Consider the following 27,418-nt stretch of genomic DNA (forward strand, 5'->3'; position numbering starts at 1 on the left):
TTTGAAAAGTGACTACAATAATGGCAACAGATCTGATCTGTACTTGGATTTAGTCAAACTTGCTGATATAACTGAAATAAGATTTTACTGCTTTTTCCTCCTGTTAGCACTGCAGAGCAAAAACAACTATGAAAATAGTGCACTGGAGTCTACTACTCTTGTGCGTTATCCACAGACTTCATTACTAAGTTTCATTTACAGAATCAATCAGTTACACTTGTGCAACCCCACTGAACTCAAACTGTTCTAGCATTAAGGCCATGCAGCAGCCCTGAATCTGAGCAGTAAAAACATGAGCTTTATGCTAGTTTAGCCCATACATTCACCCTGACCTGTGCTGTATGCAGTTCAGCTGAACCCAGGATCTGGTTAGTAGTATTCAGCTGACTTTCTGTAGTTCTTCCTTTTGGTTATTGAAACTTATTTTCCTATAAAGCCCTATATCAGTGGTTCTAAAATTTTTCCATATCATGACTAAGGCTACAATGTAGTCACGGAGGTCGCGGAAGTCACGAAATCCATGACTTCCAGTGACCTCCATAATTTCAGCCTGTGGCGGTCGGAAGCTGCAGGCTCCCCCGCCGTCTGTGGGGGCAGAGACCTGAGGGGTATCCCCGCCACCTATGGTGGTTCCTGGAGCTCCAAGCCGCCGCAGGTGGTGAGGGTACCCTGCAGCTCCCGGCTGCCACAGGCAGCAAGGGAACCCCCGAGCTCCCAACCAACAGAGGGACCCCCAGAGCTGCGGGCAGCAGGGGTCCCCGGAGCCCCCATCTGCTGCAGGCGGCAGAGGACCCTGGAGCCCCAACACCCAACTCGCAGTAGAGGTCCCCGGAGCTCCTAGCTGCCATGCAGCTACAGGCAGTGTGTGGACCCGCAGATTCCCATTTTGTCACCGATATTTTTAGTAAAAGTCAGGGACAGGTCACAGCTTCCGTGAATTTTTCTCTATTGCCCATTACCTGTCCCTGACTTTTACTAAAAATATTGGTGACAAAATCTTAGCCTTAATCATGACTCCATGTTATAATACAAAAACAGCTTCTAATTCCCATCCCATGGTTTCGGAACCCCCTCTTCCATCTAGCTGTATGGTCATCACCCCCTAGTTGAGAAACTATGCCCTCCACTGTGTACCTTGACCCCATCACCTGACAGCATGGGAGCTTCAACAGTTGCAAAGAATATTAAAGTTCTGTACGATACACAAAGAGCAACTTCCAGCTGAGACAGAGCCCGCATAGCTCCTACTGACTTGGTCAGAGAAGGTCTTTCATTTGGCTCACCTGACAGACTTCCTGCCCATGCACAATGGGTCAAACACAAGTCCTGATGAAGTCAATTGACCTCAAAAGTACTAGTATTTGGTTTTACAATTGCTGTTTGGGTCTTAGCACAAAACAAGTCTAAACACCAAATCTGCTAATTGGTCAAACCCATTCCATTGTCTGGTGACAAGCTAGCAGACACAACAGGTACAGTAACAGCGCTTAGGCTATCAGAAGTAAACCATATGCAGTTTTGATATGATCACACTGACAGTTTCCACACACTGGAAGCTTACTAATGGAAAATCTGTTGTGAATACTATTCAGGGCCTAATCCTGTTCCAAATATAGTCAACAGGACGACTCAGGATCAGGATCATTAAGTATGCAATCAGTATTCAGACATGTATTGTTTCTTACTGTGGTTTCAAAAAAAAGCAGAAGAGAAGAGACTCAGTGTGGCCATATCTGAAATCTATTCTTCCATAAAAGATGAGAAGCAGCTGGTACTCGAGTTGATAAGATAAATAATATTGATGAAAAAGAGAAGCTGTGCCTAGTATCCCTTTATAAGCAAAAAGACAGAGACATCTTCCCTGATTGGATGTTGTTTCAGGCACCCAAACGTTTATACACAGGGCCCAAATTAAATCTGGCTCATATCCAACATGGAGAACTGCTAACACTGCTGAGTTGGTGCTGACTACTTGTTTTCTGAAAAAAGGCTGTCACCTTTAGTTCCTGTCTATTGCAAGTGAAATGGTACCTTGGAAATTCTGCATACAGTACATTTTTCTTTACTAATCTGGTTAATTTTCATTTAACCCTTTCATTCTGCTGAATGTAAAACCATTACTAAGAAAAGACGTAGTCCATTATTTCACATCTGAATGTAATAAATATAATGCAGTACTTATATAGCTCTTTGTATTTTCACAGCACAGTACAAACATTAATGAATGAATACTGATTCTATGGGCATTATGAAAAGAATCTGTTACTGTTAAGTATATATTAGATCACTGATTTCCTAATCTATTACTGTCTTATTGGCTTTAAACAGTAATGTGACATTTTACTGTTTTAAATTTTTTTTTTTTATAAAATGGTTTCTGCCTATTCCTTTTGTATATGCGCATGTATTGTTTTTGCCTTGCTTAAGTGTAACTTCAGCAGCTTTCCATAGCAGTTGTCTTTCTATATAAATATATACAACAGTACATTATTTTTCTCAGCCTACCATTTTATGTTTAAAGGAATATGTACACACGAGTGATTAAAATGAAGCCACTAAGAAAACAATATGTAACAATACTACAGTTTTAGATACTGAGCTTTTTTGAGAGAGTATAGTAAGTAATGTGCTCTGTGAACCAGGTTGAGGGAGGGAGCATAGTCTCGTGCACAGAACACAGCACTAGGACTAAACCTTGGATTCTATTTCTGGCTTTGCCACAGGTTCACTCTGTGACTTTTAGTGAGCCACTTTAGATATGGGTGCCTCAATTTTCCCATTGTAAAATGGAATAAGAATTCTTCCCACTGTACTGAAGTGTTGTGAGACTACATTCATTAACATTTTTTAAATGTTTTGAGAATCTTGTATGAAAGACACTATATAAATTCAAAGGTCAAGATCCTCAGTTCCAGCCAAGGAGTGTACAATAGTTAAGAAATGGGAGGTGAAAAGGTGGCCTTTACATTCCTCTGATCCACCGCCAACTGTTGGGCCAGTCTGCTAGCTGCTGGCAGCCCTAAGGGGCTGATATGGCAACCAGAGATCAGTGAAATACAGGGAAATTCCCATGGCCACACCAGTGTTCCTCAACCATGCTGGCACCAGGGAGGTGAAGACTTTACAGACTTTGGGCCTAATCCAAAGACTACTGAAGTCAATAGATTCCCATTCAGTGGGCTTTGGATCAGGACCTCTGTGGAATCTTCATACCACAGGGTCAGATCACACATAATTGAGAATTCCAAAGTTAACTCTCCCAACTATCACACAATAGGAAAGAGGACAATACAAGAAGACGACAGGTAGGGAGATGCTTGGCCAAACTCTTTCAAGTTAAGGGGTGGCAAAAAAAAAAAAAAAAAAAAAGAATATATAACACTAGGAAACTCTTCTATCCTCACCATGAAATTATAAGACTTATGTCTTCCTTGGAGGTTCCAGATTGCATCAGGCTGCATGTGCATCCTGGCCAACATGCTGGGGAACTATCTAGATTTACAAGATTACATACCTGCATGTCCCACCGGCCCACCAACCGAATCGGTGGTCTTCTCTCAGGATCTTGCACCTTCACTAAAGTTCTTTCCTTCAGCAGCATCACCACCAAGAGAAACTCATGTCAGGAGTAGTAGCGTCTTTCCGGAAATTGGGGATTGCAATTATTTTTATTATTTTGACCTCCGTAACTGGGATCTAGTAGAGTTAGCTGCAGTAGTCTCAGTCATTCATTTCCCAGACTGTTGTCCTGTTCTAGCACTTCAGTTCTGTATTAAATACAGCCTGAAGCTCATTGAACTCTTTTCACAGTTTCGACCCTCTGGTTATCAAGACATCTCACAGATCCTGAGAAAGCCTTTCTATCTCCAAAAAGGAGTGATATGTCAAAACAGCAGCCTGGAAGCTTTAATTTCTACACCAGTGTTCTCTTCACCAGAGAATGCACTTACTGTGGCTCCTCGTACCATGTCTCATGTTGGTTCTCTGGGTCTCATCTGGCTCTGGAACTCTTTCACAGGCAAAATGGAGCCCACCAGTTTGCAAGACCTGGAGGAGATGTAGTCATTCCTTTCCAGGTGAATCTTCCTACTCATGGCGCTAGAAAATTACAAAAACTGTAGTAAACATTTCATTTTCTACGAAGAAGTGGAAGGCTAAAGTGGGGATCACAGAGCTATCTTGTGGCTTGATCTACAAGACGAAAGTGCCACATAGGGAGTCACTTCCTCTCTGTGCCTGTTTCCCCTTCCATCCTTTGTCTGTCTTGTCTAGTCAGTGTAACTTTTTTAGGTCTGGGTCTGTCTTACTATGTGTATATGTGGAATCTCGCAAAATGTGTCCTGAACCTGGCTGGGACCTCTAGAAACTACTTTAATGTAAATACTACTACTACTAATTGAGATTATAGTTCTCATTCCATACTCAGCCCCATACTCTTTGTGGTCCAACACCACTGTGTTTCACATGAGGGATGATGAACTCTGCATAGCTTTATAAAAATGAGGTATAGCCCTCAGGCTCTGGGCAAGTTGCCACTGGAGCCCTTCATTGGCCAAAGTCGGAAGCCCCTTGGCAAAGTATAGTTTCAATTTTATATTTATAATTTCCATCAGATTTTTTTTTTAACTTTCCATTTTCCAGCTGAAGACTCCTGGTACTGGATAGGCAACTGGAAATGAAGCTACTTTTTTACATACTATTCTTTGCATCTTTGTTAAAATTTTGCCATCCCAAAATTTGATGAAACGTGTTTGCAGATGAACTGGGGATTTCCATTTGTGCAGTAATAGATTTTGGCTGGTGAAGGAGCAGTCAACTGCCAAGAGACAACTCTCTGACCTTTGGATGGTCCTCTAGTATGGCCAATGTCCCTGCAGAATATAAACTGAGTAGCTGATTTGCTAAATAAAGATCAAGGCCAAGTCAAAGTCAAGACTAGACATCCAGCCCTGAACAAATATTTAATACCCATTCTTGACTGAACAGGAACAAAGGTCTTTTTACTAATATTTTATATGATTTTAAAGTGTTCTAGCGTCAAAGCCATTTTAAATCTTTTTTTTTTTAATTTGTGCTTAGAACAAATTTATTGGAAGCATTTGACTAATACTCTAAAACACCACCCACATTATTTATTTATCTAAAGCATTGTGAATGGATACAAACACTTGCTAATTTTTCCTCTCCAAATAAAACCTGCATTTAATAAGACATCTGAATTGGTACAAATCAGATTGTTCAAGGGGTTAGGTAGAGGATACACAGCCTTTCACGCCTAGGTTGCTGATTCAAGTCAGTGATGATCTAAAGTTGTTACCATCTGATGGTTATTGGTGGCCTACATGACTTGAGTTTGATTCTTAGTCCAGTTTCAACATTCCACAAATTACATTCAGTATTTGTAATCATTTGCCTAATTAATTAACTAATGACATTTTAATTACTGTAGATTTAATGAGGGAATGTCGCTTTCTGACTGGCCCAATGCTTGCAAGGCTACCATTCCATAATGCCATGCAAAAATCCTTGATTCAGTTCCTCAGCAAAGATTTTTGCTTGTTACAGGCACTGTGAGTGCTTCAGAGACAGCTTGAGGGAGGAGTGAGTAGAAGTCCTCCATTGAGACAGAGTGTTTTTTGTACTTTTAATGGAAAGTTAAAGGTTTCTTTTCTTAAATAGGCCTGATTCTGTTCTCATTCATATCAGTGAAAATCAGGAATGAATCTACTGAAGTGATGGGAATTACAACAGAGCAAAAACCAGTATAACTGAGATCAGGCTCAGGGTCTTTATTTTGTAATACAAAAACACATTGGCTACATTATGTCTGAATTCAGGTGTTACCAATAAACATAAGTACCCAGCGCAGCTATGAAATGGGAACTCAGGAAGAGAAGGGCTGCAGATAGCATCACTGAAGCTCATATAATTAAGGCGACGATTTAGTCACGGGTATTTTTAGTAAACGTCATGAACAGGTTATGGGCAATAAACAAAAATTCACTGCCGTGACCTGTGGTGGCATCCGGGGGTGGGGGAGGGTGCTGCTGGAGGGAACTGGGGAGGAGGTGCTGCTGGGGAGGAGGCCCGGGGCCAGTGACAACAGCTGCCAGGGGCCAGTGGACTGCGGCAGCTCAGGCTGGCCAGGGACTGCTGCCAGGGGGCTGCGGCTGCTCTGGTCGGCCGGGGCTGCTCTGGCGAGGGACCACTGCCCAGGGCTATGGACTGCAGCTGCTCTGGCCAGGAACCACTGCGGAGGGCCGCGGACCACGGCTGCTCCGGCCGGCTGTGAACCGCTGCCCGGGACTGTGGACTGCAGCTGCTCCGGCCAGACAGGGACCACTACCCAGGGCCGCGGCTGCTCCAGCTGGACAGGGACCACTGACCAGGGCCATGGACTGCGGCTACTCTGGCCAGCCACCTGGGGAGCACTGCCTAGGGCACATGTGCTCGGACCACCCGGGACCACTGCTGGGGGCCGCCAGACCAGCGGCTGGTGTGGCTGTCCCCAAGGCCGCTCCAGCAGCGGGTGGTGCGGCTGGCCCAGAGCCAGCCGCTTGGGCTGCCCTGCAGCCAGCCACACTGTCCCCTGCAGAAGTCACGGAGGTCGCAGAAAGTCATGGAATCCGTCACCTCCGTGATAGACAAGCAGCCCTACATATAATTAACTAACTATTATTAAATTATTTGACATCCAGTAAAGCAAGCTACAAATATGCTACAAAGAGCTTTATATAATGGAAACTCACATGCCTCTTTAGAATAAGCTATACTGGCATAAGCACTTTTATACTGGTATAACTGCAATCATGCTGGAGGGAGAGAGAAGGGGGAGTTGGCCATTTTAATTATATGCGTAGTTAAAGCTGCAAAACTATTTGGTGTATACTAATGACTTGCCGTAGCTCACACAGGAAATCTGTGATGGGGCAGGTAACTGAGCCCACTTCTTCCAAGTACCAAGCTAGCACCCTAACACTTGCTCGTCCTTCTCCTCTAACATGAAGCTAGTTCATGCACTGTGTTATTAGAATTGGCACTGTATAAAGAATACATAGTTGTTCATGAGGCTTCATACTCCTGGAGACCTTGACTATATAACATAACAAAGCTTGCCCACTGGCAAATTTTCCTAACTCTGATTTGTAGACTTATGGAGGAAAGGCATTTTTAAAAAACATTAATTAACAAAGTGGTTTGTTGCCAGTTTCGCTTTCTAGCATAGTTCTTACTTCTCTTTTCTATTGTGTTACATGGTGGTGTAAAAACACACAAGTCCATTAAATTATGCAAGACATAAAATTAAGGTAAGTGCACCCTCTTGAGGTTGTTTAAGTGACTGTATTAAAAGCAGTTTATTTGCTCTTCCTATTAGGGTATTTTTTTCTGCCAGTAGAACAAATGAGGTGTGAACCAGTAAGTACTAAACAATATGCCTCTCAGTTAATGAGACTGAAGATTTTGAAGGGACCAACACTTTGACTTGAAATCCAATCAGTTTTACAAAATGAATTTAAAGCAGTTAGAACCAGTAACAGAACTTAGTTCTCACAACTCATGTTACAGGTACTACGCACAGCACCAGACTACTTTTCTTAGTGCTGCTGGAAGTTATGCCTGTGCACTGAAGAAGAATCAATTCCTAATTTCATGGCCACATGCAATCTCTGTACATGGGGCGGGGGATTAGAAATTACACTTTTTAAAAGAAAATGGGAACTAGAGGAGACAAGTACAATTTTGAGAAAGTGAACTGTAAGATTAAAAATTTGCTAACAGAGAACTAGATTGTACAACCCTTACTTAGAGCTGGTCTACGTTAAGAAAATTTGCACTGGTGTAACTAAACAGATGTAAGGTTAGAATAAACAGATTTAGTTACACACAAGTGGAAACCCTAAAGTACACATGCTGCACCATCATGAAGTGAGGCGTAAACCGTTTAGTTTAATTCAGTTATTAAAATAACAGATTTACAAAAGCTGTGCAGAAAGAATTTGGTTACAGAATTAAGCTAAACTCATTTATATAACCACTAACAAATGAATTTAGAGAAGCAAAGGACTAAGAAGTTAATGCTTACAATCTGTAAAGGCTTCCTAACCTAGGGTGACCAGATGTCCTGATTTTATAGGAACAGTCCCGATTTTGGGGTCTTTTTCTTATATAGGCTCCTATTACCCCCCACCCCATCTCGATTTTTCACACTTACTGTCTGGTCATCCTATCCTAACCCCTAAATCTAGACTGATTATTGTTATTTTTTGAATGCATCCTCCTTTTTCTCTGCACAACTTTTGTGTATTATGAAGGACATTTATCACGGAAGGCCTCTACACAGTTGGCGATCACATGGTCACCAAAAGCTTCAGTGGTGAGATGACAGATATAGGCAAAGTCTATGCTAAGAGGACTATAGCGCCATAGCTATAATGGCATAGCCCCATCGTTAGCTGCAGTTTACAGTGACAGAAGGGGCTTTTCAGTCTCTGTAGGAATCTGAGTGACACTGGCTAGGTCAATGGAAGCATTCTTCTACTGACCTAGCTGAGTCGACCCTGGGGATTAGGTCAACATAACTAAAATGCTGAGGGTTGTGTCTTTTTCACACCACTGAGCACCATAACACCATGTCCACCTACATCTGAAGTATAGACCAGAGCACAGACTGAAGACCCTGCCAGATCATCAAGTCCAAATGGCTTTCTAGTAAGCCATACATCTTCAAGATTGATCTGGGTGGTGCCGGATCTGCAAGCAGCTAGGTCCCTTTTGGATTTGCCTTGATGGTGATGATTAAGGCTGCGGGTTTGTCATGGAGATCACAGATTCCATGACTTTCCGTGACTTCTGCAGCGGCCGGTGTGCCTGGCTCATGGGCAGCTCAGGCAGCCCCTTAGCCAGGCGCACGAGCTGCTGCTGGGGCAGTCCCGGGTCACCACGCCCATCCCTCGCAGCAGAGTTTGGGTGTGGGAGGGGGCAGGGGGTTGGGGCACAGGTTGAGGTGAGGCAAGCTCTGGGCAGTGCTTACCTGGGGGCTCCCCAGAAGCAATGACATCCCCCTTCTAAGCTGCTAGGCGGAGGTGTGGCTAGGCAGCTCTGTGCACTGCCTCTGCCCAGAGTGCTGGCTTTGCAGCTTCCATTGGAGGGTGGTGCCTGCAGGCAGAGGCAGTGTGCAGAGCTGCCTGGCCATGCCTTTGCCTAACAGCTGAGCGAGGGGGATGTTGCTGCTTACAGGGAGCCCCCCCAGGTAAGCGCTGCCCAGAACCTGCCTCACCCCGTCCCGTCCCCCAACCCCCTGCCACACCCAAACTCTACTGCTGATGGGGGGACGGGACGGGACAAGCCTACTGCAAAGCCAGGTAGGGAGCCTGCTGGCCCCGCCAACCGCCCCCCCTGCACCAGTGGGGGTCCCGGGCAGCCCTCCCCACCCCAAGTTTTATTCACTGGTATTTTTAGTAAAAGTCATGGACAGGTCACAGGCCATGAATTTTTGTTTACTGCCTGTGACCTGTCCATGAATTTTCCTAATACCCGTGACTAAAACTTAGCCTTACTGATGATGCACCACAGTCAACAGTGCATACTCTGGGGTTTCAGCCTGGGGGAAAGGGTGTCACAAACAGCTGGGCTGCAAACGCCCTGCTCTTCCTCCCACATCACTAAACGGGAGAGGGGCCTCTTCTCTGGGAACAATGAGCCAAGTAACTGAAGCCCTGGGCACAGCACGCATGCCTACACTGTCTGTGTTGCAAACCTGGGTCTGTGGGACCTGGACTTGTGGATGTGGAGTTTCCAAACCCACACTTAGAATCCTAAAATATCAGGGCTGGAAGAGACCTCAGGAGGTCATCTAGTCCAACCCCCTGCTCAAAGCAGGACCAATCCCCAATTTTTGCCCCAGATCCCAAATGGCCCCCTCAGGGATTGAGCTCAGCAACCCTGGGTTTAGCAGGCCAATGCTCAAACCACTGAGCTATCCCTCCCCCCCACTTGAGGATCCACACTACATTGCACACCTGGGTTTACAGTTGCTGGCCCGGCACCCACAGCTGTGCTATGGCAGCCGAAGTGCCCGCTGCAGAGCTTCCGCCCGGGAGCTGCGGCTTGACCCGTGTCCACACTGCAAACTGACAGGGCTTGGGGCCTGAGTCACATCGGGACTCAGGGTCTGCTGACCTATCCTCGCCCCGCCCAGCAGGGTGCCAGGCTCTGGGCCCTGAGGGCCTGCTGCCCGCACTCAGCCTGGCGTGCGGACACACGGGGGCTCACCAGGGCGCGCAGAGGGACCCGGTTTGACACGCCGCACAGGCAGGCGGCGCAGGCAGAGGGGCGAAGCCCTGTCTCGCGGCGGCAGAGCGAGGCGAGTCAGCGCAGTCCGGCCGTTGGGGGAAGGCGCAGGGCGGCAGCTGAGGGCGCGCGCAACTCGCCCCCCTCCGCTGCCCCAGGGACGCCACTTCCTCCCCCGCCTCCACGAACCAGCCACCGCCCGCCCTCCGATCGATGTTCTCTAGGAATCATTCGCTTCTCCCTGGGAGGGAGCAGGGAGCCCGCCCCAGCCTGGCGCGGCGGTTCCCCTCTGCGCCTGCGTGCCAGGGGAGGAGCTTGTGAGTTGCGCGCGCAGGCTCTCTCCATTCTCCCGTGTGCCGTGGTTCAGCTCGTGCAACGCAGCGCGCGGCTGGCCTCGCTGCTCCGAGCGGACATGGCGCTGCACGTGCCCAAGGCCCCGGGCTTCGCCCAGATGCTGAAGGAAGGCGCGAAGGTGAGAGCGGGGCCGGGCCTGGGGTTCCCGCGCGCCGCCGGGGCCGGGCCGGAGAAGCTTCCAGAAGCGCAGCCCGGGCTGGACCCTGCGGCTCCACGCGCGGAGGGGGGCGGGGCCTGTGCCTGTCGCGTCGCCCCTCCCCCTCGGCCTGGTGGGGAGCGGGGGGCTCCGGCCGCGAGAAGCGGATTCGGGGCACCTCTTCCGCCCCCCCTCCGCGTGTCCCGCTCCACAGCGGGTTCGCGCCTGGCCGCCGGCGGGGTGCGCAGCTGCAACCCGGGAAGGGGCTGGGCGGGGCCGAGCCGGCTGCGGGGTCCGGGCTGGAGCGAATCTTCCCTTTACACGTGCCGGTTTTACCCTGATGTGGGCTCGTGGCCCCCGTTGCCTGGGCGGCCTTTGTCCCTGGTCCCGGTTCGCGCCGGTCTGGACCCATAGGTGCCCTTGCCTCTCCTTCCCCCGGACCCTAATGGCGTCACCCCCTCTTCTTCCCGTCCCGCCCCCGTCCTCCTTGAGTCCCACTGGAAAGAATTGTGGAGAGCAGTGACTGGAAACAGTTGTGCCTGGTGGTGGATAAGCAGGTGAATGGGAGCTCCCAGGGCGATGCTGTGAGCAAAAGAGCCGCCGCGATCTCGGGATGCGTCAGTAGGGGAGACTTGAGTAGGAGCGGTGCGGTTACTGTAGCTCTCTATTGGGCCCCGGCGGGACCGCTGCTGGAATCCTGTGCCCCGTTCTGGTGCCCATCAATCAAGAAGGATGTTGACAAATTGGAGAGGATTCACAGAAGAGCCAAGAAAGATTTAAGGATGGGTTCAAAGAGTTTCATTTCTTTAGCATAACAAAGAGAACGTGAGGGACTGACTTGATTACAGTCTAAAAGCACTTACATGGAGAACAAATATTTAATAATGGGCTCCTCAGGTTAGCAGTGAAAGATATAAAATGATCCAGTGGCTGGAAATTGAAACTAGACAAATTCAGATTAAAAGATGTACATTTTTAGTGGTGAGCATAATTTGTTCCAATCGTTACTTTTCCATCACTGGCCATTTTTAAATCAAGATTGGATGTATTTCTAAAAGATATGATCTTGGAATTATTGTGGGGAAATTCAGTGGCCTATAATATACAGGTCAGACTAGATCACAGCAGTCCTTCCTGGCTTTGGAATCTATGGATGTATTAACAATAATGCCCCCCAAAGCACTAGGCAACTGACAGTGGGTAATTTGAGCAGCTGTTAGGCCCTTCAACCACAACTCTTATTTTTATTGATTCTGATCCCTCCCCCTGTGTAGGTTGCTTGGCTTTCTATATTGCAAGCTGTTTGGGCAAGGAATTGTTTTGATATATATCCACACAGTGTTTAGCACAAACAAGCTACAGCTGTGGAATGCAAATACTAATAAATTAACTCACTCCTGTTACCAATGAATGCCCTTATGTTAGTCTATTCTTGCTATACTGTATAAAAAAGATTCCAGAGAAGCAAAGTACTTAGTACAGTGCCACACTCAACATTGAATTAATATTTTTAACATGTATTTTGGCAGGAGTTGACAAACCTGTCTAGGAGAATGGAAACTTTGCTCAAACAAATGGACAGAGAGGGACTAGGTAATTGCTGACTCCTTCTCTGGAAGGGAGAAGAAAGCAACAGAGGTTTCTAAGCACTGCTACTTAAAGGGTTGGAGAATGGGAGACACAAACTGCTTAGGGAACTTTCTTCTTTTCTTTATTCACAAGAGAGTAGTTGGAGGTAGGGAATAGTTGCAGGAGCTGCTGAACTCTTGTAGAGAGGAGAACAGGGGAAGCAAAATGGCACAGATGCTGGTTCTCCTTTAACAAGAAGGGACAGAGGAACAGAACAGCTGGAGCTGCTTCTACCTTTCCTGAAGTTGTGAGAGAGCTTGGTAAGCAGACCTTTCTCTGGGACTTTTAGAGGGCACCCAGATGAGCTTTGCAGAGGTGTGTGTGAGAGGAGACATGATTTATTAACTGATAGAAGGAGCTCTGAATTTACAAACTAATGTATGTGGGAAGGAGTTTGAAATTGTTTTTATTTTGTGGAGCATAGTTGACTTATTAATGTGGGAGTGGTGAAAATGGTATAACTTTGGGGGTATGCTCTTGATGGGAATGATGGTGCATACATTTTTCTCAGGAAAGTAGGTGTGGAGGACATTTGTCAGGCCCCCCATAAGCCAATAACCTCACCAGAAGTCCCTGATTTACTTGGACAGGCTTATGGGGTTCAATCTGTTGAGTGTTGACCCAACTTTCCTCTTTCATATTCATAAATTTGCTTTAATTGCTAAACTCTGCAGTTGAGAGCCAGTGTATGTTAGCTTCTTTGTCACTGTTTTTGAAATAGTAGGATTGAATTTTTGTTTAAACTTTTGTGTAAACAGGATTTCCCTCCAAAATAACTCATTGGAAGTTTTGGTATTGACTTTAGTGAAGCCATCCAGGCTGTCAAATGACAAGTGACTGTAATTCTTCCAGAATTTTTTGTTAGAATGTTTGATTCTAAGCAATAAACTTTTTTTTTTTTTTTTTTTTTTTTGTGTGTAGCATTTTTCAGGATTAGAAGAGGCTGTATTTAGGAACATACAGGCATGTAAGGAGCTTGCCCAAACCACCCGTACAGCTCTTGGACCAAATGGTAACCTTCTCTAATTTTATACTGTTTATTGTAATATTTATGTACAAAGAAGCTATATTTGTTTTTCTTGAAGGATGACCATTCCATTGTTTATGGTAAAACTTCGGTCATAAATGTCTTTAGTCACGTGATTTCAATAAAGGAACATTTTCAGTCTGGTCAGTTTTTTTTAAAAAGTTTAATGTACCATACCTGCCTCTGAGTCCTCAAGTCTGTTTTTGTGGAATTATCATCATTGTCCTAATTTAATTTTTTTTGGTCCCATTTGCTGTTATGTGTAAGATCCACAGAAGGTGAAGAAACATTGTGTAGGGGATGTGATTAAACTGACTACACACTGCACTATCAAATGGACAAAGTAAACTGGAAAACTAAAGAAAAATATATTGTGCTGGTACATTTTTGTTATCTTAAATTATGTAAGAATAGGATTACAAAAAAACTAATTTTGTTTAAATTTATAGTATCCCCTTAATGTAACTGCAAAACTTCATTTCAGAAGAGAGGTCTTCCAGGTTCCTCAGTCCAAATTTACAAATGTTTATAGGGCTAAAAATTGTGAAGGTGAGAATATCCCAAACCACTTCTTTACAGAGGAAACTGATTATGGTAAACTGCTTTGTTATAAATACTTACAGCAAAAATAGTCCATCGATTGCATGAGATTAGAGGAATTAACCAAATAACACCAATTCAAACTGTAAAGTATTTACAGTTGTGTAAAATAAGAATTGATAAGCTCTTTATCATTTAGGAATGAACAAAATGGTTATCAATCATCTTGAGAAGCTTTTCATGACAAACGATGCTGCAACTATCTTAAGGGAGTTGGAGGTAAGTGCTTTTTCGTGTTAAAAGATTTTTACTTGCACCCAACTAGCTAAAGTTTATTTCAACATGTAAGACTTTTACTCAGTTTTATTAATAAGAGTAAGTTCGTAGGATCAGGGCTACAGTTTCTAAATAATCTAATTCATAATTGGACCCTGAGAGGAGTGTAGCAAATATACACACAACAGAAAAAAAAAATAGAAGGGCTTTTCAGAGCTCCAGTAGTGACAGGCCCTGCTACAAAGACACTTGGATTATTGAATATCATTATTGGTATTTGCTTCTCTTCCTCCTCAAAATAGGAGTAGAGTTTAGGAATTAAAGAGACATGGACTGTAATTGCTGATATCTTGTGTGGAAGACTCTTGTTCAAAAGAAATAAGTGAAACATTAATTTCTCATTGCTGCCAACTTTCACATGTTTCTCTACCTGCTTAGAATTCTCACTTTTGGTTTTAGGGATGTTGGGGATGTGATGTTACCCTGCAATGAGAAAGTTAATAGAATTGTGCAGAAGCTGACATGACATGTCATTTACTGCATCAGTTAAATAGAAACTCAATTGTATGATGCCTCTGTCAACCAATGAATAATGTTGTGTGTATGCTATTGAATAGTAATACTCACACTGAGGTTCCTGAGCCGCAAGTGGCTCTTCAGTGTGTGTCCCGCAGCTCTTTGCAGCACATGATATTAAAACACTGGTTTAATTATTAACCAATCAGGATATTTTACTATGTTGTTAACCAATTGTAGTTGATAAAATAATAATACTTGATCAGTCATTTTGCTATGAGAATAATATATAGAAATAGTAAATGAAACAATGAATTCACACTACTATGGCTCTTTTGGGTGGTGATGATTGCTAATTTAGCTCCTGAACCACTGAAGTCTGAGTATCACTGCTATAGAACTTTCCTAATTTACTTTAAATAAGGGACCATTATAAATGATTGAATTCTAAAATTAGTAAGTGAACACAAAGCAAAAATGTTTAAGAAAATGTATTTACTACTTTTTTAATTTGATATTTCTTAATCTATATTTATATGCATGGTTAGATTTCCTTGTTTTTCCAATATTCTCAGTACTGTAAAATTTCAGTAGAGTGCTAAAATACAGGAGTCTTAATTGCTTATTATAATCAATCTTGCATGTCACCATGGCTTAGGCACCATAATTGTAGCTATAAAAGTATCCAAGAATAGATAAAGCACTTTGCTATTAAATTGTTTATTTGAAGGGGGAAGAACTGCCATTTTTGTGCAGATTGCAAAGTATAGTTTAGAGTTGATCAACTGTTTATATGTGCATAAACAAAACTCAATGTTGCTTGAAGTTTAGATGTTCAACTGAGCTTGTCAAGATAAGGTAATCTACGTGTGCCACACTGGTATCCCATAAAAATAATGCAGTTGTCCATTAGAAGTGGGGAAGAAAGGAAGTGCCTTTTTTCTATTAAGTGTCTTAACCCTACAGCAGTATTCCAGAGTCTTGCAATTTTCATATGTTACACTCCTGCTTATTGTGTAATTTGCCAAACGTAGTAAAATATTACTGTTTAGCTTGCTTTTTCCCCATCTAGTTTATAATCCTGATTAACTTTAGATCAGATTTTTAACCAAAAAGGAGCTTATATTTGATACATACAAAGAACTTTAGGGCTATATACTTTTAAATTTGGCTAACCGGGATATTAACAGTTAAATTAATATGTCTAACTCCTTTAACAGGTCCAACACCCTGCTGCAAAAATGATTGTAATGGCTTCCCATATGCAAGAGCAAGAAGTTGGAGATGGAACAAACTTTGTCCTTGTTTTTGCTGGCACCCTTCTTGAGCTAGCAGAGGAACTTTTGAGGATGGGACTTTCCATTTCAGAGGCATGTAGTTAATTTAATATTCATGCTGCATGAACATTGGTAGATGATAACTAATATGGATTAATCAGTGATCTTGGGTTATGTATTACTTAATCACATCTGTAATCTTGAATATTTGCAATGTATTGCGTGATGATCTCCATCCCTTTTGGCTGCTCCCTTTAGTCAACTTTCAAATGACAGTATATACATAATGTATGCATTGATACTTTAAAAAGAACAGGAGTACTTGTGGCACCTTAGAGACTAACAAATTTATTAGAGCATAAGCTTTCGTGAGCTACAGCCCACTTCATTGGATGCATAGAATGGAACATATAGTAAGAAGATACGTATATATGCATACAGAGAAAAGGTGGAAGTTGCCATACAAACTGTAAGAGGCTAATTAATTAAGATGAGCTATTATCAGCAGGAGAAAAAAACTTTTGTAGTGATAATCAAGATGGCCCATTTAGACCGTTAACAAGAAGGTGTGAGGATACTTAACATAGGGAAATAGATTCCATATGTGTAATGACCCAGCCATTCCCAGTCTCTGTTCAAACCCAAGGTAATGGTATCTAGTTTGCATATTAATTCAAGCTCTGCAGTTTCTCATTGGAGTCTGTTTTTGAAGCTTTTTTGTTGCAAAATTGCCACCCTTAAGTCTTTTACTGAGTCGCCAGAGAGGTTGAAGTGTTCTCCTACTGGTTATGATTCCTGATGTCAGATGTGTGTCCATTATTCTTTTGCATAGAGACTGTCCGGTTTGGCCAATGTACATTGGCACTGCTGGCACATGATACTTTCAGACTCTTTCAGGAGGCAACATAGTGAACATGAATGTACAGTTAGGTGGAGGAGGTTAGAATGTCAGTGAACTTTGTCATTTGCATTACAGGTGATAGAAGGTTATGAAAAAGCCTGCAAGAAAGCCCTAGAAATTCTTCCTGACTTAGTATGCTGTTCTGCAAAGAATCTGCATGATGTTGAAGAAGTGGCGTCTTTGCTGCACACCTCAGTAATGAGTAAACAATATGGCAATGAAATCTTTCTAGCAAAGCTTATTGCTCAGGCATGTGGTAAGTAAACAGGTTTGCATCTTGTATGTATCTAAACTGAATGCAGGCTTGTTTTTAATCTTTGTTCTGTTATTCAAGTGCTCACATCATAGGTGAAAGGCACTGCCAGCTATTCATGTATCAGGCTAAATGAGCTGAATATATTAGGTCTCATGCCTTTGGGGGAAAGGGAGAGAGGGAGATGGTATTTCTTTTCCTCTTACCCGCTGAAGTCTCTTCATGCTCATTGTGGCCGAGCTATGGTTAGTCCATATGGCTTTCTAGTAAGCCATACATTTTCAGGATGAAAATCTGTTTTCATCTTTGCAGTTGCACTCATACTCTTAAATGCACGACTTAATGTAATGTGATGTTGGTGTGTTTTGTTATATAGAGCTCCCCATCTTTTAGAGCTTAAGAATACAACTCTCATCAATAGTGCGAATTTTTCCTCAAAATACTTTGAGCCAAATTCAGCCTCGGCGTAAGTGGGCACAGGCTAAACTTGGCCTGCTGGCTTCACTGATTTGTGTTCTCTTGCTGTGCCAAATATTGCTACTTCATAGTGAAGAGTTCCGCTTTCTCAGCGTTACACTACCTATGCTTATCTGTAACTGATCATCGAGGAGGGTAACTGTTTCCTGCTAATGTAAAATTTGGCAGTTCATTTCTTGATCTCTTTATTTGTTTAAAGGCTTTTGAAACTAAACATCTTATTAATACAGTATTTTCTATATATACGATGCATATGATTTTCTAGTGTCGCATTTGTACTTTGCACTTAAATTATATAATGTTTCTTTTCTCAAACAGTATCTATTCTTCCTAATTCTGGTCATTTCAATGTTGACAGCATCAGAGTATGCAAAATTTTGGTAAGCTATGAACTTTTTTCACTAAAGCATGACTAATTCTTACTCCTGAGGGAATTCTGCGCGAAAAAATTAAATTCTGCGCGCAATATTTTAAAATTCTTCAAAATTCTACATATTTTATTAATCAAAATAACACAATATAATCATGCCAGTTTCAGTTATTTTGGTAATTTATTTCACAATACTTGTCAGCAATTATGTCTGTAACAATACAGACAACAAAAAAGATTCCGGAAATGTTTTTTGACAGATATTTCTAGGCCTATTAAATATGGAACTCTGAGTAATAATTCGTTTAAACTACAATTCAGAAACATATTTGCTGCACACTCAAAAGCAGTGCAAAAGCTTGGGGGAGTCGGGCAAAAGAGGAGCTGAGCAGGAGGGAAGTAATTGCTGGGAAGGAGACTTGGGAGTGAACCTGAAAGGTTGTTGGGCGTGGGTGGGAGAAGTATGGAGCAGGTTGGTTTTTTTGGGGGGGTGGGAGGGGGGGTGTTGAGGAGCATCCTCGATGCAGACACTGACTCTCCCTTTCAGTCAGGCACATCTGTCCCTGTGTCCCTGCATGCCCACTCCTCATTCAGCCAGGCATATCTGCACATGTCCCCATGTGGCCCTGTACCCTCACTCCCATTCAGCCCTTGGCTTAATGTTGTTACCCCACTAACTCCTGTATCCTCACTAGCCCTTCTGAACCCCAGTTTGTGACTCCCCAGCAGCCCCATGTGCCCCACTATGTTCATTTCCCCCCATATCGTGTGCCTCCTAACCTGGTCCTGCAGGCATGGCAGTTTGAGGAAGGCAGCCACTGCCTCCACCCTCTCTGCAGATGGCTGCCCTCTCTTCTGGCACCACATCAGCCCCTGGTGGGCAAAAGGTATAATTGCAGCGTGACCCCCCTCATGGCTTCCCTTTGCCTCCCTGTCAGAATCAAATATTTTGTGGGGGCGGAGAAATATCTGCAGGAGACATTAATTCTGCGCTTGTGAAGCATGCCCCGAGGAATAAGTTCTGATATTCCTGTTACTGTATTAGATAACTCTCGTGAAAATAGCTAACATTTGGATCACAAAATGTTACATTTCTGTTGTCCTTCACCCTAGCCTAGTCTTGCCTTTAAGATTGTCTTTATTTTTGATAGATTGAGACACGGCCTCAGTAATGTAGATACATTGTTATCGCACATTCAATTAAATTATTTTTACTAAACTCTGGTATTCCTAGTTTCAAGATATTTTCTGTGCAGTACTTGGCTTAGAGCTGAATCGCCTGTAGACTTGAGGGGCAGAACTCTTTAAGTATTTGGCTGTTAAACAAATCAGCTTCATGAGCTAAAAGCTCAACCAATATGTTTTTCAGTAATCGTACCTTCAATTAAAATGCAACCCAGATGTTCAGACTGGGGTGGGGGAGGATGCAGAATGTTACGGGCCTGATCCTGTTGCTCTTACTCGGTCAGTGGGATATTAGACCTCAGTAAGGATGACAGGATGGGCTAAACTTGTGCTTCCCATCAACTTCTTTCTTGCTAATCCTTCTCCCTGACTGGGAGCAGAAAAACGGATCACTATACATTTCTAATTGTTACTGCCATGGAATAAATCTTCAATTGTGTATTTCTAGAGAAGAATATTCAGTATTCCTAAATTAGCATAGTGTTTTTCCTTATCCTGGAATAGAAACATGTCTAAGCATGTTCAGATGTGAGACTTTCTTTTTTAAAAGAGCAAGTGTAGCTTGATTGTGGTGGATTGGTGTACTAAAATGTGATCTTTATCTGTCCCCTTTATTCTCTTTAGGGCTCTGGTGTGTCTGCCTCTTCAGTCCTTCATGGTATGGTTTTTAAAAAAGAAACTGAAGGAGATGTTACTTCTGTCAAAGATGCCAAAATCGCTGTTTATTCCTGTCCTTTTGATGGTATGATAACTGAAACTAAGGTATGTAGGTGCCCTAAAGAAGTCCCATAGCAATTTATGTACATATCTAGTACTTGCTCTGTATTCTCAGATTAATGTTAACTTTAAATATCCTTGACAATTGGTGATGGTGACAACTTTGTTTAATAAGGGACTTGAGCTTCTATGTTAAAATGAAATTCAGGGTTTTCTATCGTAGCTGTCTAAACCATATTTTTCTCTAACTTTAATATAAAGTGTTTCTTTGAGCAGATGCATTTTCAAACTTTTCCTGAGACCACTGACAGATAACGTAAAACACAAAATGTTAGCATACAAATATAATTTGAGTCCAAATGGAGTTTAAGGCTCAAGTTATTCTTGTGTACCCAACACACAGTAGTTTTGCTCTACTAGGTTGTTTAAGATGACCTTTGATTTAATTGCAAATGAATTAACTGACTTAATTGCAGATATCTATATTACATCATGGTGGTTGACAAAATTACCTGAAAAGTTATAAACTCTGGTAGGGGTGAGTGGAGCTGCATTGCAGTGACACAATTCTTTTTTTTTTTTTTTGAAAAGTCCTAGAGGATAGTGTTGGGCAAAGGTATAGCTCCCCTGGGGACTCATGTCAGGTGTGCAAAGTGGTGTTATTCATCACACCCTTCTGTCCAATGTAAGGCTGTCAGAAAAAGTAAATGGTTTAGACTGCACTGACATGAGCATGTGGATGACGGCAATCTATCTTTTTGTTCAGAATGGGACGTTACTATTTCTTTGCCTCCGTAAAGCCTTCCTTAGATTTTAAAGATAACAGTGGTAGCTGGAAACATCTTTCCACCTGTGTCTGGGTAGGATGGTTGTGACTTTCCTCTTGCCAGAGTGATACAAGCCTACTTGACATCTAGAGTAAACTAGTACGATGTGTTCTGGAGCTACCTTGGAAGACCATTTAGAAGCTTCTGCTGGTGCAGAATGTGGCTGCTCACTTGGTGATAGCCACGTGGCGGATATTACACTTTATTCTCCATAAATCACAATGAACTCTAACAGTAAACTGGCAGCCAGGATGGTTTGTGTGTATGTAAAATTCTGTATGGTTAGTATTCTATTTTTGGAAGCACTGTCTTGACACTTGAGCAGCTACAGGGACAGAGATGAACAGTTGCTGTATCTGTACTCTGGATGAGAAACTAAGGCATTCCTGAGATAGGATCTTCAGCTGTGAAATTTCTCTCCTGGTGGTCCAGAGCTGAACCTTGCTGACCTGCAATTTAGTATCTGACATGTTTCACTTAATCTTTTACTTGAGGAATAGTGATAAAGTAGCATGAGTTGAAGTGGTAAATAGGAGAAGGACAAGTTCATTTTAGTTTGTCAAAATCTCATGTAAAAGCTCTAGGCACAATATGCATGTGTTTTGTAAACTGAAAAATGTTTCCTTTTGATAGGGCACTGTACTGATAAAAAATGCTGAAGAACTTAAGAAGTTCAGCAAGGGAGAAGAAAATCTAATGGATCTGCAAGTCAAGGCAATTGCTGATGCTGGTGCAAATGTTGTAGTAACAGGTGGCAAAGTGGCAGACATGGCACTTCATTATGCCAATAAATACAATCTTATGTTAGTCAGGTAAGGATTAACATGGTACAAGTAATTTAAATGTCAATACCCATACATACCATACTTGCTGTTTTCTCCTCAAAGTCCTCAGAATACAAAGGTATATGTAATGTAAACATTCTTACCTAATGTGGATGATTATTTTTCCTCCAATAGAGGGTGAAATTGAGTGTCCGTTAAGTTAGTTACAATTAGGGTGTGTCTGTTACCAAACAGAGCTTGGGGTTTCCTGACAATGGATTGCTCCTTGCAAAATCTGGAGTTTTGGTATAATGGTTGCATTGTCTGTATATTGTAGTTATTCATTATTTGAAAATTAATTTTCCAGTCAACAAAATCAGATATTCTAAAAAGACACATTAGTGATTTTAGTAAAGTGGTGAAATGGGCATAGAGGTAGGGCTATCACAATGGTGGTTCCCCAAGTCATAGTAGAGACATGATGGCGCAGTGGTGTGTGGAAGTATAAACAATATAGGTAGTGCATAAATGGAAGAACTCTGCCGCAGGACTGTTGATTAGCATCTTCCATGGGCACTAACTTTCACTTTATAAAAATGAGTGAAAATTTTTGAGTATAGGTATAATTATTAAGTACAGGACAGCCCCATGAAAAAGACCTAACAGCTAGTGTTAAATTTTCATATTTTGATCCTCTCAGAAAAGTCTTGTGCATGTAAAAGGTACTCTTCTGTTTACAAAACAGAATCAGTGACACTTCAGAAGAGTTGTAACGTGTTCAGAGAAACAGCATTTTGATCCCATGAGGTTATTCGTGATGAAACATGGTCCAGTACAGCAGACCAGATGTTGGCCTAGTAGCCTTGAGCATTAAACTTATTAAACTTCATTTTCCCCATTAGTAAAATGGAGATAATAGCTATTCCTCTATCACAAAGATGTTGAGGATTAATAGTTAAACTTTCAAAGTGTTAGACAGATATTAAGTTAAAAAAAAAATTTGATTCCAAGTGAACAGTGCTTAAAAATAAAGCATTACTTCTTCAATTTCTCTAATATTAGCACTGATTCCTGAACCATAGAGTAGCAACTGCAGAAATGCACTGGAGGGGTTGATGCCATGGTAGTGTTGTAGTGGATACCACTAAACTAATTCTGATAATAGTACATAAAACTGCCAAATTATGGAGGAAACCTTTATTTTTCCATGCAAACTAATGTAAACTTCAAATTGTTCTTGGAAACATGGTACTAAAAGGAACTCTTTTTTTTTTTTTTCTTTTTTTTAAAAGATTGAACTCAAAATGGGATCTCAGGAGACTGTGTAAAACTCTTGGCGCTACCGCTCTTCCCAAATTGGTATGCCATTTGCAAATGAGTATAATCAGTGGAGATACTTATTTTGTATGAACAGAATCTTTTTCTGACTTGTGCTTCTTTTTCCAGATTCCACCTACACTAGAAGAAATGGGTCATTGTGACAGTGTTTATTTGTCGGAGGTTGGGGATACACAAGTAGTTGTGTTTAAGCATGGTATGTTTCTATTTATAGGAGATCATGGTTCTATGTCATGACTAGAACCTTATTTATAAATGTTCTACATCTTAATAAGTTTTCTAGAGAGTTAAGTCTGTCTTTCCTTAACAGAAAAGGAAGATGGTGCCATTTCTACCATAGTAATCCGTGGATCTACAGACAATCTAATGGATGACATTGAGAGAGCTATAGATGATGGTGTTAATACTTTCAAAGTACTCACTAGGGTGAGTAAAATGAATATACTTCTCTGTTAAAACAGAGCTGTAGACCAAGATATTTGTGCGAAGACTTTATGGCATGCTTTGCTCCCTTCTGTTGCTTGGATTGCGGAAACTACTTGCATCTCCTTAGCACGAGGGAAATCTCCAGTGGGCAAAGAGCGGGTGTGTAACTGATTCCTATGCCACTTGTTCAGCCCTGGAGTTAGGAGATGGGTTGTGGCCAGAATGCACTGTGCTTAGTCCATCTTCAGTGACAAGATGATCTGTCTGAGACCAATACAAGCTGGCAGAGCTAAACTCCACCCTGCCCAGAGAATCAGTGACTCATAGGTGGCACTCTGTGGACCGTTTCCCCAACCTTCTACCATCCTCATTGGAAACTGAGAGCAGCAGCAAATCTGGATCTTGGTATCTATCATTGGTGATGAGGATGTTAAATATGCTTAGATACCATACAAAAATATTTAGTTAATAAATTAGGACAACTTAGTCTGTTACAAAAGTTTTGTCTTTAAACTGCAATTAAGATACTGATTTTAAAATAAGATGGAGAATCCTCAGTGTGAATACAGGCTGAAAAACTATGTAGAAACATGAAGCTTTTGGAAACAATCTGTCAGATGTTAAGCTTTCAACTTTGCCACAGTTTGAGTCCAAGTCTGAGTCCCTTGCAGTTCTTATTCTGCCTCTTCCATAATGACTTCCCAGAATAGATGATCAGCTGAGGAGCAGTATTAATATACAGTGTCTTTCCTATTTTTCCCAACAAGTCATGTTGTCAGTTGAGATAGAAACAAATTTACTCTTACCACTTCCATTTCATTGTTAGTAAAGTAATGAACTTTTCCCAAAGACATTTGGAAATAATAGATGCTAGATATTTACCTTTAACCATACTAATAAAATGCCTCACTTTTTGAAGTTGGTGCCATTTCTGCACTTGTGTAATATTCTACCAAGAAAAATATCTGTTTATGAAGGCAGAAATTAGTTCTAGAAACTAAAAATCTAATCAGGTTACTTTAAAATAAAAGTACCTCAAACCACTTTGCATTTATAATTATGTATCTTTTGGGGTTTTGTTCACAGGATAAACGTCTTGTTCCTGGTGGTGGTGCAACAGAGATTGAGTTGGCCAAGCAGATCGCATCTTATGGAGAGGTAAATAATGTGTTTTCCTCTCACTTCATCCATTTCTTTTCCTTTAAAATATTAAACAGTTTTCAAACTTTGCTTTAGACATGTCCTGGGCTTGACCAGTATGCTATCAAGAAATTTGCTGAGGCATTTGAAGCCATTCCTCGAGCACTAGCAGAAAATTCTGGAGTAAAGGCCAATGAAGTTCTCTCCAAACTTTATGCAGTGCACCAAGAAGGCAACAAAAATGTTGGATTTGATATTGAGGTAAATGGTATCATACATTATGCCTGCCAAAATACTTGGTTCTGTGCAACAGAATACGCCACATAAAATGCCACATAAAATGCCTAAAATGTTCTAGATTTTAGGTGTTCAGCTTTAAAGTAATTGGAGCAGTATATTAATCAGTAAGCTAGATGAACAGTTTAGTCTACCATGAGAATGGATGTTTTGTTCTTCAGCAAACTAGTTACAACCATTGTGCATGTAGCAGTATATGTGAGAAGCGAGAATCTGTTCTTGAACAAGAGCTCTGTTTTGGGGAAGAAACCTCAGATAATACCACTTAGGATTCAGTTCACATTGCTCAAATGAATGTTTTATTTGGAGGAAAGGGGATAAAATCAGGGAAGTGTCATTTTGTTACCATTTGGTGGGTGTGGCTGTTGGTGTTTAGGATTACAAAGGTAGAACAGTTTGAAATAAGGTAGGAAAATCTGGTGCTATAAAACTTTGAAAATGTTCATATTTTTTTCTGACAGGCTGAAGCTGCAGCTGTGAAGGATATGTTGGAAACTGGTGTATTAGACACATATCTTGGAAAACACTGGGGTATTAAGCTGGCTACAAATGCTGCAGTGACTGTGCTCAGAGTAGATCAGGTGAGTTGAAGAAATGACTTTGGGAGATAGTGATTTCAAACTTCGGAGTTAACTTGAGACATCTTTGTACATGTCAGGAATACATGTTATAAAAAGTAAACTGATAACCTTAAGTCAGTTTATTTTTGTGAAACCAAGATATATTATTGCTGACCATATTGCTAGATTCAAATCTTGGAAAGGTGAGGCAAGGTGCCATATCACTGAGATCCATACATGTTGGATTTACAACCCGACCCACAGTTGGTAGCTCTTAATTTCACAGGTATGAGTGCGTAACTGTCTCAAAGAAAATTTGTAGTATGTATTTCAAAAAAGAAAACCTTCCAAATCTATATTTTAAATCCATCTTGTACAATAAAATGGAAGGAATGCGCTGAAGGCTTTTCTGGATAGTTTAATGACTTGGTATTTTATGGAACTTTAGCAGAAATGTGTATGATGTATGTAAAACTTCTGTAGATTATTATGGCAAAACCAGCAGGTGGTCCAAAAGCCCCTAAACAACAAGGACACTGGGATACGGATGAATGGAAAGATGAACCTGAAAAATAGCAAGCTGTAAGATCTGGTGGCGCTTGTTATACTGAGTTGAGAGAGACATCTGTTGCATGAATGTATCCACACTCAACACAGAACTAATATGTATTGTTGGCTTTCAAGGGCACGTGTGTGAGCAGTTTCACCTTTTTAACAACCTGTTTGAAATACAATTTGTGGCAGATTGCTGTGCTGTAGTTAATTCATCTTATTTACTGAAACTAAATTGTGCGGTGCTACTTGAGAGAGGTGTAGCTGGCATTTTTGGAAGTCTGCTTATGCTTGGAAATCCTGATGTCAGGGATTTAAAATAGATTTTCAGTTTGTTCAGATTTTGTGCATTACAGATTATCTTTAAAAACTTCCTGTAATATATTGCATGTGTTCAGTAACCCAGTCACTATCTCACAAACTAGCTAGATATTAAACGTATCTTTTTGATGTGAAAGTGTGTATCTTGAATCCCCCTCTCCCTTTTAAAAAAGGTTTCTGAGGGAATACTGAAATTGTATTGGGGAAAACAACATCTTATGATGTGCCAACTTTCAGTATATTTGCAGAAATACGGGACACACCCAATGGCAAAAGCTTGTCTGTTAAAATGTACAAAAGTAACAGATCTGCATAAATTTAGTGGCTGCTGCTCAAACTGCATGTCTCAAGTTATAGAAGGGAAAAATCCAAAGTGAGTGTTATCTAACCTAATTATTTTTTCCTCAAGATCATCATGGCAAAACCAGCCGGTGGGCCCAAACCTCCATCAGGAAAGAAAGATTGGGATGATGACCAAAGCGAATGAACACCTTCACTGTACTTTGAGTGAACTAGGATTGTAATCTTGTAATACTCCTGTTGGGGCCTGACATGTTTTCTCCCTCACCTTAAGTTATGAAACTGTATCCAGTAAAGAGTACAGTACCGCTACTATTTCAATAAATGGACTTGCAATATAAAAAGACTCAATTTGTTAACTTGTCCTGTTAGACTTTTGAGTGTTAATTATCTATATTGATTAAAGGAACAAGTTGTTTTGAATTTCTCTATAGCGTCTGTTTCCCTTTATATGAAAACAAACCCTAAACATGATTAACAATGAATCTGTAATCACAATTTGGGGAAATTATAGTTAAACGTGTACCACTTTACCATGTCATAGAATCATAAGTGTAGAACTAGAAGGGGCCTCCCTAGGTTTTCTAGTCCAGTCACCTGCACTCAAGGCAGGACTAAGAAATAACTAGACCATTTCTGACAGGTGTTTGTCACACCTGTTCTTAAAAATCTCCAATGATAAAAACCCACCACCACCCTAGATAATTTGTTCCGGCTCTTAACTGCCCTGACAGGAACTTTTTCCTCATGTCCAATTTAAACCTCCCTTGCTGCAATTTAAGCCCATTGCCCTATCGTTAGGTTGAACAATTTTTCATCCTCCTCCCTGTAACGACCTTTTATGTACTCGAAACTTATGTCCCCCTTCAGTCTTCTTGTCTCCGGACTAAACAACCCCAGTTTTTCAGTCTTTCCTCATAGGTCATATTTTCTAGACCTTTAATA

General features: G+C 41.7%; 2 protein-coding genes across 8 annotated transcripts in view; one reads left to right on the forward strand and one right to left on the reverse strand.

Moving 5' to 3' along the window:
• The window catches only part of MAP3K7CL (MAP3K7 C-terminal like), a 77,607-nt gene extending 67,142 nt beyond the window's left edge, over window positions 1-10,465 (reverse strand). Inside the window, exons 1-2 of one of the 6 annotated variants that reach the window (XM_074971003.1) lie at window positions 10,020-10,465; window positions 3,966-4,098 (exon numbers count right to left, since the gene is read on the reverse strand). In XM_074971003.1, the coding sequence (XP_074827104.1) occupies window positions 3,966-3,968 (3 nt within the window). In that variant the 5' untranslated portion in view covers window positions 3,969-4,098; window positions 10,020-10,465. Of the gene's footprint in view, window positions 1-3,514; window positions 4,099-10,019 lie in introns of all 6 variants that reach the window. The other 5 variants (XM_074970998.1, XM_074971026.1, XM_074970987.1 and 2 more) reach the window with 5 other exon arrangements.
• Window positions 10,466-10,581: 116 nt separating this feature from the next.
• CCT8 (chaperonin containing TCP1 subunit 8) lies at window positions 10,582-26,900 on the forward strand. 2 transcript variants are annotated; one of them, XM_074970957.1, is made up of 16 exons: window positions 10,582-10,762; window positions 13,331-13,421; window positions 14,176-14,255; window positions 15,989-16,138; window positions 17,022-17,202; window positions 17,995-18,056; window positions 19,856-19,993; window positions 21,409-21,587; window positions 22,832-22,898; window positions 22,986-23,073; window positions 23,188-23,303; window positions 24,390-24,461; window positions 24,540-24,704; window positions 25,202-25,321; window positions 25,784-25,882; window positions 26,583-26,900. In XM_074970957.1, the coding sequence occupies exons 1-15, from the start codon at window positions 10,703-10,705 to the stop codon at window positions 25,874-25,876; spliced, it is 1,662 nt and encodes a 553-aa protein (XP_074827058.1). In that variant the 5' UTR covers window positions 10,582-10,702; the 3' UTR covers window positions 25,877-25,882; window positions 26,583-26,900. The 2 variants fall into 2 exon arrangements, with proteins under 2 accessions (XP_074827058.1, XP_074827066.1); XM_074970965.1 differs by lacking the exon at window positions 25,784-25,882 and having other exon boundaries at window positions 10,583-10,762.
• Window positions 26,901-27,418: the final 518 nt, after the last annotated feature.

This window comes from Natator depressus, chromosome 1 (assembly GCF_965152275.1).
Source record: "Natator depressus isolate rNatDep1 chromosome 1, rNatDep2.hap1, whole genome shotgun sequence".
Lineage (NCBI taxonomy): Eukaryota > Metazoa > Chordata > Testudines > Cheloniidae > Natator > Natator depressus.

What these genes read in the sequence shown, in the direction of transcription:
- CCT8 (XM_074970957.1), top strand. Translation starts at nt 10,703, where the DNA reads ATGGCGCTGCACGTGCCCAAGGCCCCGGGCTTCGCCCAGATGCTGAAG. An exon ending in TACAGCTCTTGGACCAAATG is followed by an intron (nt 13,422 to 14,175) that starts GTAACCTTCTCT and finishes TTTATCATTTAG; the next exon opens with GAATGAACAAAATGGTTATC. An exon ending in TGGGACTTTCCATTTCAGAG is followed by an intron (nt 16,139 to 17,021) that starts GCATGTAGTTAA and finishes TTTGCATTACAG; the next exon opens with GTGATAGAAGGTTATGAAAA.